We start from the raw sequence: 21,280 nt of genomic DNA, 5'->3' as shown, positions 1-21,280 counted from the left end.
CTAACCTCTGTAAGTAACAGCATCATCTGTTTTAAATAATTTTCTAGGCTGTAACTTTGTTCTTCTGTTTCCTTTCTTTTCCTCCTCTTTGCTTCTTTCTACTTCATCAGAATTGCTTTCTGTATCACTGTGGTACCTTCGTTTGAGGAATGTCTGTATAGTCGGTCCTTTAATAAACATGAAAACAACGCTTAATTTTAGGATTATTTAGAACAATGACATGAGAGGATAAAGAAGTGTTTATTGACACTTTGGATCCAAACTCTAAGAGGAGCACGTGTCTTGGCTTTAAAGCTCAAGAGCTATATAAAAATTAATAAGCATTACATTTATGGATGGCATGTTCAGTAGATATAAGAACTTGATGTAAATGAACAACAGGATTTCAATAGAACACAGAACTCTGACCCATGCATTGACCCCTCTCATTAAAGATATTGACCTTATGCCCTTCCAGTATCAGTAAGAACGCTTCTAATTCTTTAAGAGCATAACTAACTCTTTACAGTAATTGCATTTTGGAGACAAATTTTCAGGGTTTTTGGGGGTAATTAAAACAGCAGAGAAAGTGAGAAAAAGAGTAAAAATGAAGTAATACTGAAAATATATAAAAGAAAACAAGATTATAAAACTTTGGACATACTTTTATGCCTAATAAACATTTTTCTTAACCTTTACGGAGACATGTAGAAAGTCTTTGGCTTTAAATTAAATGTTTGTACCTGACTCATGTGTAGGGCCATAAGGTTCTTCACTCCAAGACTGTACTTTACTTCCACTGGAAGCAGACAATGGAGATGGTGGTACACAGTCCTAAAAGAAAATTCACTGATCTATTAGCTTTCAAATTAAAGCACTTTTAGAAGTCTTCATCAGAAATCCACATTTATGTTGCTTTTTATTAAACTAGGGATATGCACACAACTACAGTAAGGAGGGGAAAAAAATTAAAAAAAAAAAAAAAAATCACTGCATGAATTACTCTTAGGTCTCACTAGATAAAATAATTCACCACATTAATAATTAATTATAGCAGTTAAGTCAAATAACCAATAAGGTCTAACTGTTTCTTGCAATAGGACACAAAGAAAATTATTTCTTAAAGGAGTCATCAGTGCTTTTTTCACCACAAAAAGTAGAGAAGTGGTTTGAAGGTATACAGCAAATATATATTTGCCAATGCTACAGTAGTTATTATATTGAATAATGCATTAATGCTAAATCTGTGACAGCACTTTTTTCACAAATTAAAGAACTGAGGTGAAAATCATTTCTTTTTGTGTTGAAAGTCAAGAAAATATATAATCCCTGTTATTTTTTAAGACATTAATTAAAACTGATTTTGTTGGGATACAATTCTATCCTTGTATCCATATGATAAACAATTCCCTAATTTATCTCAAATATTTAAAAATTAACTAGTATGATTTTCCAAGCAGGTCACAAGTAAAACATTACATGTAGTGTTTAACATTAAGAAAGATGCATTTCCCTTAAAGCTCACCATCTGTAAAGCAGATAAAATCGACAAAAGGCTGCAGCTCTCTTCTGAAGAGCAAAGGATTTGGTAACATACCTCTTGTTTACTTGTGGTGATAGGTTTAGTGATATCCTGTAGTTTTCCTTTAACAGAAATTGTGTCTGAAAAGCAATGTCTGAAACTTGAATCTTCATTATTATTGCGTGTTTCAGATATAGTTCCCTTCGCGTGTTTTCCACTGACAGTTTTATATGTCATTAAGCTGAACTACACATTAACAAAAAAATCATTATTGCAAGGAGATGTACAAAAGCATAAAACAGTGGGCAGCTTAATGGAATAATTTCAGGTAAAATAACTGTAGAGTAACTTTAATATTCTTACCAAAGATGCTTCAGTTAAAACTGGTGAGAAACTTTTATTTTCAAATGCTAACTTTTTAACAGTTGTCTCAGGGGACCGATTTAGACATATCCTTTGAATATTCTTTTTTTGTGCACAGAAATCATTGGGAGAGATTCCTTGCTCAAAGTTTAACATTTCCCTTTTTTCTGTCGTTGAGTCCTGAAGACCAGGTGATCTATCACTATAGATATGCTCTTGAGTAACATCTCCTTCCGATATTCTTTCGGCACCTAGAAAACAGTTACTTAACTGTCAGCGGGAGGAATGAAAGAAAAAAAGGCAAGTTAAAGCCCCATATTGCTAAGTGTTCCAACTCAAGGTATTTGCAAATCTCAGATGCGTGGAATTTTACTTTAAGTGTTGGCATATGGCCTGCCACACTTGCACTTTTTGTATTGTCCACATTACTTTAGCAGTTACCAGATTCATTCTAACACTTGTGTTGCACTTCTATATTATGCTGATGTAAAGTAACTGTACCAACCTATAAAAGTATAAGTAACATATTAATACACTTCCTTAAACTATGTGGTGCAAACTGTATTAGGGGATATCTCTTATTTTAAAAGCATGAAGTAAATGTAAAATTGTACTACTGTGATAATCCTCACTTAACCTCCAACTTTTGATTCTGTATTGCTATAAGTCAAAACACCTACATCTCATTGTCTCAGGAGATGCAGGACTCTCAGATGAGGGCATTTCAATTTCCTTTTGTTCTGCAGAATTCTTTGATTTAATAAATGCTTTATGTACATTATTAGCTACTCTCCTTGGCTCCATAGATACAATATTCTGGAGTTCCTTTTGCTGATTATCATCCTTGTTTTCCCCATTCATATGTTTCTATTAAAATACAAAGTTTACATAAACATTACTTGTAAACATACGGAAGTGTATATATATGCAGGTAAAGAGCATATTATCTATATGTACTGTTGAACAAGCACAAAGTCCAAGAAGCAACATCATTAGAAGTACTTAAATTCATATGGATATCAGGTGTTCTAATATCAATAAGCATTGAATTTGTTTAATTCAACACCCAAATTTCTATTCTTATGAACTTCTTAAGTGGTAGAGGCAATTACCGATGCTTCAAGATTTAATCAATGAAGTTTACAGACCTATCCCTAACATTGAAATGTTATACTAAAAGAATGAAAAAGTTCTAGCACCCAATGTCATTGCTTAATTTACTAAAAATCCTATTTGGATATTCAGCAAATGTATTGACACACCCTCTATCAAGTCATCATTTTCTATTGTAAACAGAATAGGCATAACATTATCAAAATCACATTTCTAAAAGAACAAAATTTGGTTCACTCAAACCTCCCATTTAATAGACATTTTCAAAATACCATTAAATTTTTAAAATAAGTTCTTTGCAGCAGAATAAATTTCATAAATAGAAATTGAAATATTATGACTGAGAAGATTATTTAGGACTCTCTTTCTTAGCAGCTAAATACTCATAATTAAAAAAGGGCACTACTATAAATAATAAATAAGATTCAGTTCAACTTGCTCATGTTGGATACTTAGAATTCCAGTCTACTAAGTACAAAGTAGACCAGAGTTTATTTTGAATAATATGGCAGATGTGGATTTTTAAGAATAAAGTACAACTACATACCTGTATTTTTGATTTCTCCTCCTTAGAGATGCATGCTGAAGACTTCTTTTCACTCTCTGACTCTGAACTGGAAGGCTCTTTGTAATTTTTTGCTAATGCTGCTCTTCGAGGTCTTTTTTGTCTGGTGGTTTGTTCTATCGTTTCATCAGTTCTTGAATTCTGTTTTTTACATTCGTTTATCTTTGGAAGAATAAAAACATCTTCAGTTTATATCAGAATGATAATAAATATATAAGAATAAATGGCAGGTAACTTGGTTTAATTACTTGAAATCCATTATTTCAAAGCAACTAAAAAAGTTTAACAAAGCTCAGAGTCTACTAAGCGTTTTGGGAAGGTAATTTTCACTGTAGATAGGCCACAGTGCAGTCAGGTATGTAAGAATCAAGAAGGTGAAGATAAATGCCATTTTTGAACTACAGCAAAGCTGAAGTGAGCTTCCAAAGCTTGCTCCCTCAAATATGTGCACATTTAAATTAGACTGGTTTGAAACAGAACAAAATCAAAAACCTGCAGAGTGAGCAGGAATCAGTATCCTTGATCATCAGCTCTGAACTGATTGCCTTAATCACTAGACTAGAACCAGTCTTCCTATCTGTCCGCCTTCTACGTCATAACTACTGCCACTCTCCCTACACAGCAGTCAATGTTCAGAAATTAAGCAAAGTATGTTTTGGCTGAAAGTACCCAAGTACCCAAATGTAAGTGCAACACCTCTCTCAGGCTAGAAGAGATTAGAATTCTTGCCTCTGACTCTCAAAAAATGCTCTATGCAAAACGTACACTTTCTGAGCCCACTCGTCTCCATGTCAAGCCTATTGGTGACTTTCTCAGCTTCAGATCATCTCCATCTAAGTCTATGCAGCAGTGGAACCCTACCACCTCAAAGGAGGCACTTTCAACCTGCTTGGGTAGATCTGGGGAATTTTGCTACTAAAAAAGGACACATTTTAGTAAGTAGACTGAGTCAACATTGGGCAATTGAAACCCTCCTCAGTTTTGAGGCCCTGTTCAGAACCAAAGGCCTCTTCACCTACATTGCGTGCATGCATGTAGCTTTAAGCTACTAACATCAAATAGATTTGAAAAATTATTGTACAGTCTGAGAGACCAAAGAGTAGTCTGGAGGGAACAGGGGAAGGTTTTGGGCTTTTTTTGGTGGTGTTTTAGGTTTTGTTTTTTAAACTGTGGCTTACAATCATCTACAAGCATCCTCCATTAACATGTTCATAATCACTTATAATTTATTATACTCCCATCTTTAATATGCTTACAATATTTTGCACTTACTCTTTCTTAACATCTGTAACATTTTTGGTTTTGCAGTTTCACTATGTTACATATACTCATTTAAAGAAATTATAATGTCATAGGTATTAAAATTCAATTAGCCACATTAGACACATGAAAACCCTCGCTGAAAAGCTAATGGCATATTCAATGGAGTAGATGGCTATTAAGCAGTAGACAGACATAATCAATTTTAAGTAATAAAACTTACAAAAGCATCAATGTATAATAATCATTCTCATAGCTAATATTATGCCTGAAATACTAGCTAAATACTACATAAAATGAATATGATACCTGAAAAGAACAAACTGTATTTAATAAATGATCTTGAAATAAGCATGGAGAAATGGCACATATTTGTGAAAGAAATATTTAAAAACAGTTTCTGTAGTGAGTTCAGACATTCTGAATAGGTATTACAAGTCTAGTTGCAAATTTATATTTACCTTTTTCTTACTTGCATTTTTCCCTTTAGGTTTATCCACGTGGCAAGCAGGTTCAGAGATTTTATCTGCTGTTACAATACATAAAGTTAAAAATCAGAAAAATATTCACATGTCTGACATTTAGAATTTTATCTGTAAAATCACAGAATCACTTTTATGCCTGTAAACTTACTGATGCAGTAAAATGCTTTCAGCACATTATTTTAAAAAGTCACCATTTTTTTTGTTGACAACAACCTCCACCTGTCCCATCCTCCAATAATTTTCCACATTAAAATACAGACTTTTTGGATATTAACCTTTATAAATGATTAGAACTAATCTGAAAATTCCTTATGCTTGGAAATATGACAACAAAAACATGTTTTATCTGCAACACAGCACATTACATGCTATGCAGTTAATATCTATGGACAAACTTAAGAATGCTGCAATAAGAAATAGGAAAAAAGTTTCTTACCTTTGTCTGTGCTTATTGGTTTCCCTAAGCTTTTATTTCTACTGTAATCAATTAACTGAGGTTTAGATTTTCTATTTGATTCTTGTAGCCAACTAATGTCTGTCTTGCTGTCATCACCTCTGTATTCTGTGTCTGTGTCACTAAAGAGATACTTCTTGTTTTGATTGTTTCCAATCTACAAAACCCAAAAAGTTCTTAAGTTATTGATTTACTGTTAATATACCTTCTGCTTGGTATTTAACGGCAGGAAGACAAGATATACTAATCTCCAAAAATCTGAGCCTTACTTTTTTTCTTCCTTTCACTTCAGTGCTAGTTTTACCATCATCTGCGTTCCTTAATTAGAAAAAGAAAACACACCTTTAAATGATACATTTAAAAAAATACTTGTTCTAAGTCTTTCTACTATTCATGTGATAAGGATTCAAACAACTGTACCTACTTTTGTTTTCCCATCCATTTTGGAAATATCTGTTCACCTAAAACCCTAAAGGATGTGCTTACTTGCTAACATACACTGAGAACATACAGTAACAATACATCCCTTCACAGGATGATCATTAACAAAAAACTACCCTTCTGTGTTTAGGAGTTTATATCCCCATAGCATTCCATAAGAGAACTAGAGCTGTTTTCTTCATGAAACACATTCTTTCATTTTTATCAGCTTCCCAAAGGAAAATCATGAAACAGCCTAGGAGACCACAGCAGCTATGCTTATTGCTTGAAAAAAACAACACAGTCAAGATACTATTGTCATGCATACATTCCCTGGATTTTCATAATAGCATGCTGAAGAATGTAGACAGTACTATTCTTGACGATAATCAGCAGACTAGGACACAATGTAACATCCCTACCCTTTTTTGTTTGGATCTGTATGAACACTCAATTCAGTAACACACAATTCTTGGATCTAAAAATGTAAATAAGAAACAAATTAAGGTTTTCATTTGTTATACAATGTAAGCAAAATGAAACAGGCCATCCGACAGTAACAGCTAAGGGCTTTTTTTGCTCAGTTTTTATACTCAGCACTTAACTTACGATGATTAATTTCTATCTTAGAAATTATTTAAGAACAGAGATAATAGTTAAAACTAATTAGAACTGACTGAAGCTTTCAATATCTCAAACTACTACATTAGTTTCCATCCACTTGCTTCACTACCATCACCAATTTAGCAGGCTCCTCTGAGCCATAAGAAGCAAAACTATCTTTTGTTGTCTTCTGCTTTTATCTTAGCTAGATTTTACTTTTACTCAAACATCTGGGCAAAGATGTCTTTAAAATGGGGATTGGAAGGATGGCAATAACGCTTTCAGGATAACAGGATAATTTAAAAATTATTATAACCCTAACAAACTGTTTTATTCTTAATTCAGGACATCATCACGGCTTTAAGTGGCCAGAACCTTAGGATACTGTGTATCATACATTTGAAAGTGATGGAGGCATTTACATGGCAAACTTTTTTCTCCACTTAGTTCAGTGATATAATTTTTAGATTTTAACTATACTTTCAGTAGATACAATTTAAAGTTGACTGAGCGCCTTTATATTCTATTCATAACATATGAGTTTCAGTTATGTTCTTACTCCAAGCTTTATTGTAGGCTCATCAAACCCACTGATGTTAAAGTTGTAGACATCATCCCTGTCAAACAGACACACAGACCAATTTTGTGACTGAATTAATGAACAGTTCACATAGTTAGGTATGGGTAATTTGAAATTTTGTTTGAAAATGTTTTAACTACTTACACATGACCAGCAGTTATATTAAGAAAAGTAGTGTTTTTTAGGTTTCTATCCTGAACGTCTTCCTATACATAAATAAAAAGTTAACTCATACATCAAATTTGGACTATGCATTCATACGCACTGTCATCTCAAAATGCAAGTTCTTCATTATGAACATATTAAAAAAACCTAGCAGCTGCTCAGACTTCCACTTGATTAGCAACAGTACAATATGGCAAAAGAGGACAAGTGCTAGTAGAAAGTACATCTTTTAGAATTTATGCTTCAAGGATATCAACCAAAACTCAGAATTCTTTTTCCCCCCTCGAACATTAAGACTAATTTCTATGTCCTGGCTATACTCCATTTAAGGATTCTATAACCTCATTTACTACAATATTTTAACTCTAAATATGTAGCATTACCATGATCAAAAGGAACAGATTCACTTATATAATATGTAAACAGAAATTAATTTGTGTTTTACTGGCTGATAGTTGCCTGTAAAAATATTATTCCACATAAGTAAATATTTTAAAAGTATTTGAAGTATATATAGTCAATACATAATTAACATTAACATCTCCAGATACTTAACATTCAGCACTATTTGTGAACTTCTGTTTTACATCTGCTAGCTACCACCATACACATGCATAAATCCAATATGAAAAAAAATTCCAACAAAAGCAATAATGTTACCTTAGAGACAGAGGATTTATTTAAATGTGGCCTAAAAGATAAGGATACGTTTTGTTAAATGCCAATTAAAATACATGCATTAGAACACTGCTTATATAAATAAAAGCCTTATCAAACACAACAAATTTATTCAGGCATTTAAATACAAAACCAAGTGGATTAAAAGACATCAGTCCCTTTCATTTTTGTGCTCTAGAAAAATGCAATTCCACATCACACAGCTATACTACAGGCTCTGCATGTCTTCCAAGTCCCTATCCAAAAGGTTTAAAAGGTGACGTGGCCTAACTATTCCAGTCCTTTGTCATCCAGTTACAATCAAACATGGAGAGAATGTAATTACAGGTAAAGTCTATCTCCAAGCATCAGTTCCAGCAAGGTAAGACTAATTTTTTTATTTAAGAATTTGTTAAATTTAAACTCTCTAACAGTCAACTCTTTCATGAAAAGAACTAGGGGCTTTAGATAATTGGAAAATTGATGACTGAATGCAAGTTTGACCCCCAAACTATGACAGGAAACACCTAACGTGTCGTGCCCATGAACTACACCAGTTAAATTCTCTCCACGAAAAGTGTTGTGAGTGGGTCAATGAGTGAAAGACCACTGAACAGAGTTTCTAATAGCCTTTTAGTTAATTTAACTACTGGAGCTACTCCACTACTAGTCTGCTACTCTTTGGTACAACAGGGTTTATCAGAAGTGAACAAACGATTCAGATGAAAGCAGGATGTGAAATAACTGTAGACAGAGGAATAGATCACAAACAAGGCCACATGCACAAAAAGAATAGTCACAAAAGTAAATAGTTCACATCATACCTGCTAAAACCCAAGGAATCTCTTGCTTTGCTTTTCTCATGAGTCTTCACTTTATATCTGTCACTGATTTTACTAATTAGAGACTTTGTTGCATCTGTCATTTCTTTAGACTTTGTTTTCTATAAAAATAAGAGTTTAAGACTCAACTTTGAACCCATTCAACAGAAGGGCAAAGCTGCAAACAGAACTACAGGTTCCCAGCAATCACCTAAACTTCATTAAATATCTTCTAGATGTACTCAATTTGAAAAATCTTCTAGATGTACTCCTTTGAAAAATATTTTCCCTTGTGTTGCTCAAACAGTGAGCAATAAAATCAGCTTAGCAGGTATTTTCGTTTAAATTTTGTGGTTTTGTGTACTATAACATTCAAAAACAAATGAAGAAGTCCATGAGAAGCACAAGTTAGTGCTTATTTAAGAATTTTTTAAAAAAAGATAATTCACAAAAAATTCAGAGTAAACTAATCTTAAATAGGTCACACTGAAAAGTACAGTGAAGCTGACATTATTTAATTCACTTACTATTAGTGGAAAGTCAATTAAAAATAAGTTGGTGACTAAATGAAAGTAAAATACAAATTTTCAAACACTGAAAATTTGACAATTCTCCTAATTGCAAGTCAAAGAAATGAAGGTAAGAAAGTCTCACCGTCTTTGATTGTTTTGGATTTGCAGTTTCTTTTCTACAGAGAACATCATGTTCTTCTGTTGTAAAATCAGAATGCAAAGATGTTTCGGACACTCTAGCTGAAAGAAATGTTTTAAATGTTTCAGCATTAGTTTAAATATTTTTCCCTTCTCTACTTAACAGTTTCCAAATGTTCCAAATGATAAACACTCTGACTGTCCACTAGTATTTTGCTGTTTTCTTCCCTCATGGTATCAGTTTATTTTCTTGGTTTTCTTCTCTATTTTTAATTTCTTTGTCTATCTGGAGAGATACTTCAAAAAACTGAATAACTGGGTCTTGTTTCACAGCTCTTTCATTAACAATAGCAACTAATATAGGAGGGAGGGGTGGAAAAAGCACAGCTGTAGGGTACAAATTCATCTGAAACATTTCTAACACTAACAATTAACAAGTTGTGAACATAACCTGTATGGGATGTATGTGCCAGTGACGGGTTTAGCTTTTGCTTTTCACCAGTTGTTATATTCTTCTCAGGAACAGAGCATGCTCTTTTTTTCCATGCTTTGGTTTTATCAAAAGAACTCTCCAAAAGACCAGACAGCCTAACAAAGATAATACCATCTTACTTATCAGTGAATTGCCAAAAGTGAGTCTCAATTATAATAAACACGCATCACAAAAAAGGAAAATAGTGGTATCTAGTATCTATCAATGCATTTTACATTGGTACCTAAGCCTGCTACCATTGTTCAATTAATCAGTGCATTGTAAAATGGCAAAGCTTCACACATTTCTAAGTCAACTTCAAAAAGGCAACAATATCCTATGCCCATCATTAAACCCTGAACCTAGATAACTGTGGTGTGTCAAATCTACTACTTTTTATGGCACAGTTCACTTACGTAAACCCGTATCATTGGTATTTTACCTTCTGATGTAATCTGAAAGAACTCTCTCCTTGTTGCTACTAAAGCTTACTTAAAGTCCTACTCTGATCTTGCTAGTGTACTATTTTCATAAACAGATTCACCAATTTAAAGTCTGATTAAGACAACAGAATAGTACTGTTCATGAATGTCATGATTTAGTGCCAGGCGGCAACTAAGCACCACACAGCCGCTTGCTCACTCAATCTTAGTAAACACATATAACAGTGCTGGCTTGGTGCCATGAATTTCAGAATAAAAAAATAAAATGACATAATAAAAGTGACCTGACTTACAAAGACAACAGTTCTTAATGCAACTCTCAGGGAAGACAAGACAATTAAATTCTGGCATTTTCTGAAACTATGCAACAAAATTTCAATTCTGGCAGTACTTGAAAATTCTCCCCTCAAAGTGAATGACAACAACAGTGACTTGGTATTCTTCTCCAATACTTACAAAGATTTGTTGCTCCTCCCTACTGGCTGAGAATCAGGAACAATATCTAATGCTTCATCTAAATGAAATATTAGTTTGGTATCAATTATTATCACAAAAGAAATGGACAAAATTAAAAGTAAGGAATATCAACACTTGTAAAATTACTTGCCTAAAGTTTGCTTTTGTGTGGCATCAATTTCTGCCTCTTGTATCATTTCTAAAACTTCTTTACCACACATTTGCTGCAGTGGGGTAACACCCAAAAGAAAATATTAGCATAGGACTATAAACAGTATAAACTTGTAAACTTGTATTTTCCCTAATAATACATGAAATTATTATTTAATTTCATAGAGGTGCTGATTCCAGTACCTTTTCAGCTAGTTTTGCCTCATTTCTGGTATTTGATTTCCTGATCTGTTCTGTTTCACAAAATTCACTGTCTAGTGTACATCTTTGCCCACTCTAAAAAGCATGAGTAACACTGACAATTACAATCCAGAAAAGCAAAAGAATTAAAATTCTCCTAGAAAGTAACACTTGAAATACTCTAAACTACCCATTCTATATCTTAAAGCCTTTTTCTAATGCGTGGCTGTATCAAAAAATGCTTCAGAATCCCACAGTCCAGGATTTGACTTGAACCTGACCCAGAAAGACATTTAAAGCCAGAAATAAAATAAAAATGTTACTTTGAAGTCTTTGTTCAACTCAAACAGAAGCAAAAATACATATACTCAAACTGCAGTTCAGTGACTGAACTACACCTATGTAGTTTTGTTTAATTTTAGCAAATGCCTAATCAAAAATGTACTAAACCCAATGCTATAAATGCTATAACCTGGTAACATTATATTTAATGTTTTTAACAGTGTTTCGACACCACATAATTAATTTGAGAGTCTGTGCATACACCATTCTCATATTATACACTAAGTAAGAATTGTGGTTCTAGTAAAAGCAAGTTAACACTGGGGTCAACACAGATGAGTGAATGCAAATTTTAGCTAATTTTCTACGAGTTCAGTCTCACTTTAGACATATTAAACCTGAAATCCAGACAACAGGAAAACATGCAATAAAGTAAAAGACACTATTTTCTAAAAATGAGTTGCTCACTGCAAAACTCTAGCTCTTTAAAATATGAGTTAGGAACAAATTAGAATAGAAATTAATGTTATTCTAAGCAAAAGACTTAGCTACAGATGACATGCATACTCCAGTAGGTTCTTGATAGAAATTTTTTGTTCTGGTCTCATTTACTGCATTACTGTTAGACCCTTCAGCAGAGCTTATCATTTCCAAAGGTAATTTACACCGTCCTTTACAAGGAGTGGCTGAAAACAAAACAACGGCATGTTAGAATTCTATCATTTCTTCTGTTACGCTTACTGTGCTGTCTGTGACATATATATGAAGAGTTTTGCCCATGATCACATCTATTCCATAAACTTTTAAAAGAGTTGGATAGTGTTTATATCAACTCATTATGTACCTTCTCTAATTCTATTGATTTCAATTAAGTTACATGGAGGTTAATGAGCCCACAGACTGTGGATGTCTGGAGGCAAGCAATGCTTTTTACAGCCTGGCTCTGATAGAAAATAATTGGTCACCCATTTAAAGATTTTACTGTAATGTATTTTTGCTTGAATAGACTGTGTGGTTAAGTTCCAAATAAAAAAGTTACAGAAGTTCCATCCTCATCTGAAAATGCTTTCTTTTCTAGCCTCTATTACTCTTAATTTGTGTGTGATACATGGATGTACATAACTGAGGATACTGATGCACTTGAGACAGTTAAAGCAAGAAAATTAAGTTTGTTAGTCATGCTGTTCTACCACTAGTTGCATCTCCAGCCTCTACTGGTCTTTGTCTCACAAACCTCCCCCTTGTAGGATGTATTAGGTATCTGTTACAGTAAGACTACTAATAGGAAAGCAATGACTCCTATTTGCGATAAAGTCTCTTCCTTATTCTTTTCTCTGAAAGAAGCACTTTTGACATAAGCATCAGTAGCACTGGACCTGTGACTCAACCTTGCAGTAGATCCCACCTTGCTCATTAGCCATATAACCAACTGCCCCTTGAAGAAACAGATGCAGTCTCTCGATTAGAGTAAAATGCAAGTGATCGATGTACGCATTGGAGAAAGCGGATTTTCTACTGCAACTGTTATAAAAGCACTAACTGCTGAGAATTCTTTAAACCAAGAGCATATTAGGAGAGAGATAAAAAACACACTCATGTTATAGATCTTCTAATCGACTGCTCACTTCTCAGCTTGCTCCAGCACAAACAGCTGACAACAGCAGTAAACACAATAGGTGGCCTCCAGCTGTTCGGAATGCACGTGCAGCTACTATCCTGCATCATGTCTATGGACCAATAGCAAGTCATTTAGTTTAAAAACTTCAAGCTTAAAGCCCCTGCTAGGGAGATTTTTATAAGGTCTACTTTTCATTTCCAGCTCTGCAAAGAATCACAGTTCATGCTTGTATTTCAAATATGATTAATAGCGTATTTTTTACCCTAAAAGTACTTGTAAACTTACGTGTGCTAGCAAATACTAGTGGACTCCTTGTGGAAAATCTTGTAGTTCCAGGAATAAGCACAGATGCTTCAGACACTTTCCTTTTACAAGACGCAGTCATCTGGAGGAACAGAAAAAACCTGACCATAATACACAGATTTAAGGATGACAACACAAGAGTTTAAACAATCTATTTCGAAAAGTCTTTTGACACTTCCTATTATTGGAATGGCAATTGCTGTTGCTGCACATTAATGTAATGTGATTTTTATGCATTTCCTTTTTTAGAGAGAGTTCACCAAAATACTTGAATTATATAATACTTACAACTGATGGTTTTAAACCAATATAAGTGATTGTTGTTTTCTAAATTAATTCAATAAAGTATGCACAAATCCTGTCCCTTGTTAACAATCAAAGTAACTAAGATGATTCCGAGGAGCTTCTGCAAAGCTATCACATAAGCTATAAACCAGCAGAACCTCAGGAACAGGTTTACAATACTATTGCTAGCAAGACATGCACTGCACATCTGTTGCACAATAAAGATACAGTGACACTGCTTCATCTTTTCCCCCATCCCTAACATACCTGTAGTTAGTCCTAGTATAACCATAACATGTTTATACCTTTAGAGTGATCGTGGGGCAAAAGAAGCAGCAGGCTTAAGAAATTGGGCTCCTCCCAGTTTAAACCAGAGACTCAGCTAATCACCAATCTTTGTGAATGGCAAGCTATAGGACTTGCCTCTAATTACAGCTATTATTATTGCTGATCATTACTAAGTCTCCAGAGGCTATACTAGACTTTGACATATCGTAATATATCGAAGCATGTCTTGAAAACATCTATCTTTAAAGAGAATTCACAGAGCATCAAGGTCTAAAGAACATTAACAATTGCATTCTATTTTTGTCACATTGTTATAGTTTCAAAATACATAATAAAGTTTTTTGCAAAGGGATTTGTAGAGCTTAGTGTCATGTCATCAGAAAAACAATCAAATCCTGTATTAATTACATTCCAACTGTAAAATAACAGGGGGTTTATATTATAAAAATAAGGTAAATTTAAATTGACTTGTATTTTTGACGTATGCTTTTCTGTTTTGATAATCCTACTTACCTTGGAGGAACCACCTTTGCATTTTTCTTGACTGTTATTTTTATTCAGAGTCCTCAAAGTTCCAGGAAGCTGCTGGGTTTTGTACTTACTGAGTTTCTCCTCTTCTTCAATTTTTTTTTCCAAACGTGTTGACAACTGACTTTCTGGTACCAGAACCTATATAGTATTTTGGATTTTATTATGTTTTATATTTTATATTGTACAAACAAACAGAGAGCAACTTCTTTACCCTAAGTAACGCATTCCTCTGTAGATTTTGATAAACTTCAGAGCTTATGTACTTTCAGTTTGAAAAGCATCCAACCTGTTATTTTCACTAACAAGGATGAGTACCAAATCACAATTCACATAAAAGACCTTCCCCTGTGTATATCTGGCTGAGGTATTCTAGGATTTGGATATTAATATCTCCCCAAATATACAATACATCCTTACTAAAAATCACTTAACTGGTTAAAGTTGTCTTTACATATTGGCATTTTAAGAGTCCTTGTTTTTATGGCGAATGATTATACATTACCTAATAATCAGGCTAAACACAAAAACCAAGAAAATAACCGTCTCAGCATATTGAAGTAAAATACCTGTGATCCGCCTTCATCAAAGACAACATGTACCGTTGTTTTGGCAACTGATGCTGATTGCTTCCTAGTAAAGCCCTAAAAAGTGAGTAACCATCTATGTAAAATACACACTTTGCTAACTTTTTTAAAACAAGAAACAGAAAATATTTAAGTCAGAGATCCTAAGTGTCTGAAATCAGGTTACAGGGGAAAATAGATTCTACACACCCAAAGCAGTTCCATTCCTCACAAGTTTCTGCGTCAGTTGGAGTTCAGGGCAAAGTAGTTTGTTACAAGCAGTAAGAAGTAAGCTATGGCTTACTAAAGTTTTTTGTTTGTTTGTTTGTTTGTTTTACAAAATGAATAAATTCATAAGAGTCGCAAGCATACTGCAAAACAGGATAGCTAATGAATCATTTCTGAAAGACTTCTGTATTTGTAAGCATACAGTTCTTGTGTTTCTGGAAAACCATATATGCAAAACTTGACATTAAGCTATGGTGAACCCTTTCCAGCCAGTTAATTTTTGTTGCAATTAATTTTAAATCTTAAAATTATAGAATCATTGAAGTTGGAAAAGACCTTTAAGATCACCAAATGCAACCGTAAACCTAACACTGCCAAGGCCACCACTAAACCACGTCCCTAAGCACCACGTCTACACATCTTTTAAACACCACCAGGGACGGTGACTCAATCACTTCCCTGGGCAGCCTGTTCCAATGCTTGACAACCCTCTCTGAGGAAATTTTTCCTATCATCCAATCTAAATCTGCTCGTGGCACAACTTGAGGCTGTTTCATCTTGTCCTTATTAGACATTTTTACCAACACTTAACATATTATGGGACAAATGCTGTTCTGTAGCAGCAATGTTAATCAGAAACTCTCCATATAAATAGATACCAATAATCATGGCTGTAACACCATTTATATGGCAATGACACATTTATTTTGAATCAATTAAACACTATTTGAAAAGGTGTTTAAATCTTACCTTACATTTACTAAATCCATAAATCTTTCTGGTTACATCTTTGATTTCCAAGATAGAATCAAAATATAAAAAAAATTTCTGTCCTTCTTGATTACCCACATTCATTGGGCTTTTTAGATCTATTGTTAATAATTTCTTTGAATCTTTTTCTGGACAAAAAATTTGAAATGTAGTTTCATTACAATTTAGCAACATCTCATATAAAGTTTGTAAATACATGAAACTTATTTGTATTCTTCAGTTTAACTATTGAGATGTCTATTTTATTTAATTCACTCTAACCTACAGTAAGTTTTATTAGCGAAACAATTCAAGATTCAATCTTTTAGAAATACTTATTCTGTATATTATCCTGTAGAATTTTCTTTAAAGGTTACTTACTATAGCTGCACACAATTTATAGATCTTTATAAAACTATGCTAACTAGTTCATGAAGAACATTATTAAATGTCATTGTCTTACTTTGCATTGAAATAACTATAAAATATTATTTTAAAATTATTTTAATAAAATCACACCTGCATGCCTAAAATGCAAATGTGACTACAGTGCAATTTTGTACCTGTAATAAAAACCAGTACCTGTAATATTTTAAATGGGAATTTTGCTTTGTTGAGAATTGAGTCAGTACTTTAGGATTAAAGTTAGCGTGTAACAAAGGGTCACATTTTTGAGTGCCAATACCTTCAAGGCTGTACAGCTCTACCTCTTCTTCTGGTATAATGACTGTTTCCCACTGATGATCCTTGTATGAAAAATAAATATTTTTAAAGCTAGAAAAGCATTATATTACAATTAAATGAAGCACAGTGATCAGAAAGTTATTCAGTGAGGACAAATTTTAAACTTTCTAAATCCTCTGTTACAAGCAGTGACAATGAACATACGCTTCATTGGTAACAGTGAGCAATGTTTCAGAAGAGCTTTGGTAAAGACATTAAACAGTTGAGTCTCATCTACAAAAACTCTAGCTGCAATTTTGCAAATGGCTTCTTGTTTACACATGCATATGTTAAACTGTTCACAAACGCTATTAGAAAGTCATTACTCTGAAATTGTTTAATCTAAATATGTACACCAAATCTAGATTTTTTTTCCCCCTTCTTCACACTATAGATGCATACACAACTTCCTCATGTTGATGTGGGGAAACAAATTTGATACACTTGAAAGAATGCATGTCTACTGCCCCAGAACAACCTAGTATGACAGACAAAAATTGGCTTACTGCATCATCTGCTGCCACGTAGAAAGATATACATCTGCTACCAACATTGAAATCAATCCAAAATTCTTCAAGATTTTCATCCAATGGTATCTGTAGCTAAAACAAAAAAACAAAACAAAAAGATAAAAGTGTAAGAGCTGAAAGCAACGATTTATACCGGCTAACAGGCTTTGTGTTACAGTCTGACAAGCTTTAAATACATGCACATCTGTATACTCCTAAAAAACTAGTTTTTGTACTTCATCCTTATTTTTTCCTTAACTAGAAGGCAAAGAAATTCTTCAGCTGCACAAGTGAAAATCTGTGGATATACGATTAAGACTGTAGCTTACCTCATATTTATCAAGAGCTGCTGATAAACACGGATATGTAAAAACCCTGTAAGAAAAGGATGTTTTGTCAAGTATCCTAATATGATGTAAATAAATTTTACATATCTGAACACAGCAACTGGACTGTGTTTTCAGCACAAAACCTGTGTGCTTTAGAGACTAAGAGATCACAGCAATCAAAAGAGCAGTCACTTGACTGCACTTCTTCCCCAGAGGAGATAATGTGAAATTTTAGATATCCTCACAATTAAAGCAGTGGTCTCAGACCTCTTATCACTATGTTTCATACTTCTAGCTTATCTGCTGATATTTTAAGAACTTAATATACACCTGATATAAAGCCATATCAGACAATATCTTTTTATGTCATGACATATAACATGCAGAGCATGTGATCGTACAGATACGAAAAAAGCTCGTATTTTCTCTTCCTTTTCATGTCTTATTTCTCTAGCAGATACTCTCATTGATTGTTATCTCAATGTAAATATCCTAAACCAATAAAGGAATATATACCAACAGATTGCTAGCTATTGCTAGATGATATGTTTATTGAATTAATGAGCATGTCAGGATTTTGCAACAGAACTAAATACAAAAACTACCTCCTTATAAACATTTATTAAAGGAAGTGTAGCATATACTTTATATTGTTTTAAGAATCTTTTCAAATGAGTGTTCTTTATTTAGTGAACAGTTTCTTCAAGCTGTTATCTAATAATCTGAAACTTAGATTATGTTTGCCTTTTTTCCAAATATGGGAATTACATAAAATTAACATCTCGATAGAGAAGACAGTATCAGTGACAATATGCCAGAAGATGGCATTATTAAATTTCTTTACTATTTAATGTTTTTAAAATATCTTAACTCTGCATGGTTCCTTGACTTTATACCACAGCAATATTAGTCTTTCTTGCTTGTATTATTTTAATTCAGAGCTTCCCAAGAACAGTTTTTGTGATAAAAAGTTTACTTCTGATGAATGGCAACAAAATCCAAAAAATACATTAGTTTAAAAAAAAAAATTAAAAAAAATAAAAATCAGTTTTACCTTCTTTTGTCTCCAAGCATGCCATTCACTTGATTAAGAAATTTTCTGCAGTCCTATTAAGAAAGAAATATCTTAAAGGATTGTAAACCAGAAGTTTACCTCCCTGGAAATATTCTCCATACAACTTACTGTTTCAAACTCAGAATCTTTAATTCCTTTAAATGCATTGGACACAAACTCCATGGAAAACCACTGGCATGCCAGTTGTCCTCTTTGTTTCTCTGATATCATTCTGCATAAAGCTTCTGTAATGGCTACCTGCAGGTCATAGTCTACAGCACAAAACATTTTACAGGAATAGTAGTTTTAAAGATACTAATGATGTGGAAAAAAATATTATGTAGGAAACTGGTATAAGCAGTGCTGAACATTTCATATTCCATATCACATTATATCCAAATACATACCCCATAAAGGATATATAGACAAAGAACTAGGGGAATAAGGATGACTAAACAACTCATATTTCAAAATAAAATTTCAAACAAACTTGCAAAGAATGTCAGAGCAACACTAGGCATATAAGCAAGAGATAAGAAGTTTTCAACTTTGACCTGTCTGAACTGGGAAATTGTTGGATACCAAAGTGATCCGTGAGAGAAGTTACAGTACTAGTAAACATGGCTAGCAGTTCACTATCACCAAAGACTGACTTTCTTAGGAGCTTTTGCTATTTAGGACTTACATTCTAGAGAAGAAAAGGATTGAAAACTTCAAAAAGAGTCATCGTACACTGCATACACCTGAAACATTCCAGTTTGCAGATTGTTTTCATGCAGTATTTGTATTTTTAGAGGACTGTAATCACAACATTCTGCAGCTTCTAAATGTCTTCTCTGGATTTTTAATGGGTCTGCATGTAATATTTAAGCAGCTCAATACTAAATTGTTTAAGACCCACGCTCACCTCCAGCATCCAAAATTCTCTTCCCCATGTCACTCCTGCCAAACAAAGTAATGCTTCATCAAAATATGACAGCAACACAATGCATAGCAGAAATGTTCTTTTAATTACAAGCTTTCAATGTGTGTGACGAAACCCTGATTCCACTACATTATGAGACTTCAAAGGGGTAAGTCTATTATGCTAAGGATACACATCTGAAAGTACTATTGGGGAAGTGAGTCACCTGATATATGGTTTTTATTCAATGTATTTTTTGAAATGCTGTAAAAAAAAATTCCCCAACATGAATAGCTTGTCCTTCCAGTGACTGATTCACTGGGCTTTACACACATTCTTATAATGAAAAGTTTAATTATTAAAAGACAACTGGGATGAGAAGGAGCCTAACCCAGATCAGGAAAGAGGTAAATTTAGGCTTGTAATGGAGAATAACCCATGAGAATACCGGCCTACAGCCACTACCACTGGCAACACAATAGCAAATGCAAAAGTGACTTGGACAAGGACCAATCTACATGCATTATAAACAGCCTTAGTAAAAACTGCCTTCCCAGCTATGCAAATGATGCAGTGATATAAAAATTATATTGAAGATTATTTACATGACAAGCAACATTTCCTTTGTAGAAAATATCTTTTTCCTGGCATCTCGAGGCGTGTTGTCAAGCATTAAATTAAGTTTTCTTACTACCTAAGCAGAGTGGAAAAAAGGGAGTAAGATTAAATATAAAATAAGTTGTTAAAGTTATTCTTATCTTGGACCCTTGGAATGTATTTCATACCACTGAAGGAAATAACATGCTTAAATAATTGCAAAACAAGACAAGACAGTGAGTTCTAGCTGACCTTAAATGATATTTATCTTAATATAACTACCTCAAATTCAATAAATTACATTAGCTTTAATGTGAACATCGGTTGTTAAAGGGTTGTTTCTTATTTGCAGGTTTAAATATAGGAAAAAAAATCCTCAAAGCTAGAGTTCTGTCTGCAGTTGATTGCTGAGCTAAATTGTACCTTAAATTTGCATTTTAAAGCCTTTCCTTTGGGGATGTAGCCTTTAAAGAAGGCTTTTTGTAACTTGCTCTTTCTTTAGAGAGGAAAAAATATCTTGACAACCTGAGGTTACTAAAAGAACTAGGAGAAATTTTCAGTATACAAGAAGGTATACAAATTTCCCGCAATTATCTAAAGAATTTACAACCAACAATCGTAATCCTATTTATAGCAATTGCAATAGAGCATATTATTTCCTACGCTTTTATACAGCTTTCTCACCAGAATCTTAATACCACTGTTTTGTAATTTAATGTCCAAAACAAAAATTATAGAATTATATGGAAAAAAACCCCCCAAAACAAAACACAAGAAACCAACAAAACCCAACATATAAATGACAACAAGCACTCCCAGACAAAAATTAAATTATCCTTCTGATACTAGAGCACTACAATTTTTTTTTTTTTTTGGTAGCATCAGTACAGTTAAATTACTATCATCACAGTCTGTTACAGCATTAACCAGAAAACTGTTGATTAGAAAGAAGAATGT

At 33.4% G+C, this 21,280-nt stretch overlaps 1 protein-coding gene across 1 annotated transcript in view; it reads right to left on the bottom strand.

Moving 5' to 3' along the window:
• The window catches only part of SYCP2 (synaptonemal complex protein 2), a 28,749-nt gene that overhangs the window by 3,526 nt on the left and 3,943 nt on the right, over positions 1–21,280 (bottom strand). The window contains 29 exon segments of the mRNA XM_010292917.1: positions 6–167; positions 723–813; positions 1,577–1,742; positions 1,851–2,115; positions 2,545–2,731; positions 3,525–3,704; positions 5,264–5,328; positions 5,724–5,898; positions 7,324–7,381; positions 7,489–7,550; positions 8,170–8,200; positions 8,991–9,109; positions 9,642–9,809; positions 9,811–9,970; positions 10,073–10,225; positions 11,009–11,066; positions 11,160–11,232; positions 11,363–11,455; positions 12,209–12,327; positions 13,545–13,644; positions 14,649–14,804; positions 16,208–16,356; positions 16,893–16,953; positions 17,437–17,532; positions 17,769–17,814; positions 18,823–18,875; positions 18,952–19,094; positions 19,730–19,764; positions 20,332–20,420. Of these exon segments, the coding sequence (XP_010291219.1) occupies positions 6–167; positions 723–813; positions 1,577–1,742; positions 1,851–2,115; positions 2,545–2,731; positions 3,525–3,704; positions 5,264–5,328; positions 5,724–5,898; positions 7,324–7,381; positions 7,489–7,550; positions 8,170–8,200; positions 8,991–9,109; positions 9,642–9,809; positions 9,811–9,970; positions 10,073–10,225; positions 11,009–11,066; positions 11,160–11,232; positions 11,363–11,455; positions 12,209–12,327; positions 13,545–13,644; positions 14,649–14,804; positions 16,208–16,356; positions 16,893–16,953; positions 17,437–17,532; positions 17,769–17,814; positions 18,823–18,875; positions 18,952–19,094; positions 19,730–19,764; positions 20,332–20,420 (3,313 nt within the window).

This window comes from Phaethon lepturus, unplaced genomic scaffold (genome assembly GCF_000687285.1).
Source record: "Phaethon lepturus isolate BGI_N335 unplaced genomic scaffold, ASM68728v1 scaffold728, whole genome shotgun sequence".
NCBI classification, from domain to species: Eukaryota; Metazoa; Chordata; class Aves; order Phaethontiformes; family Phaethontidae; genus Phaethon; species Phaethon lepturus.
The sequence above is the reverse complement of the archived record's forward strand: the minus strand, read 5'-3'. Positions and strand labels throughout refer to the sequence as shown.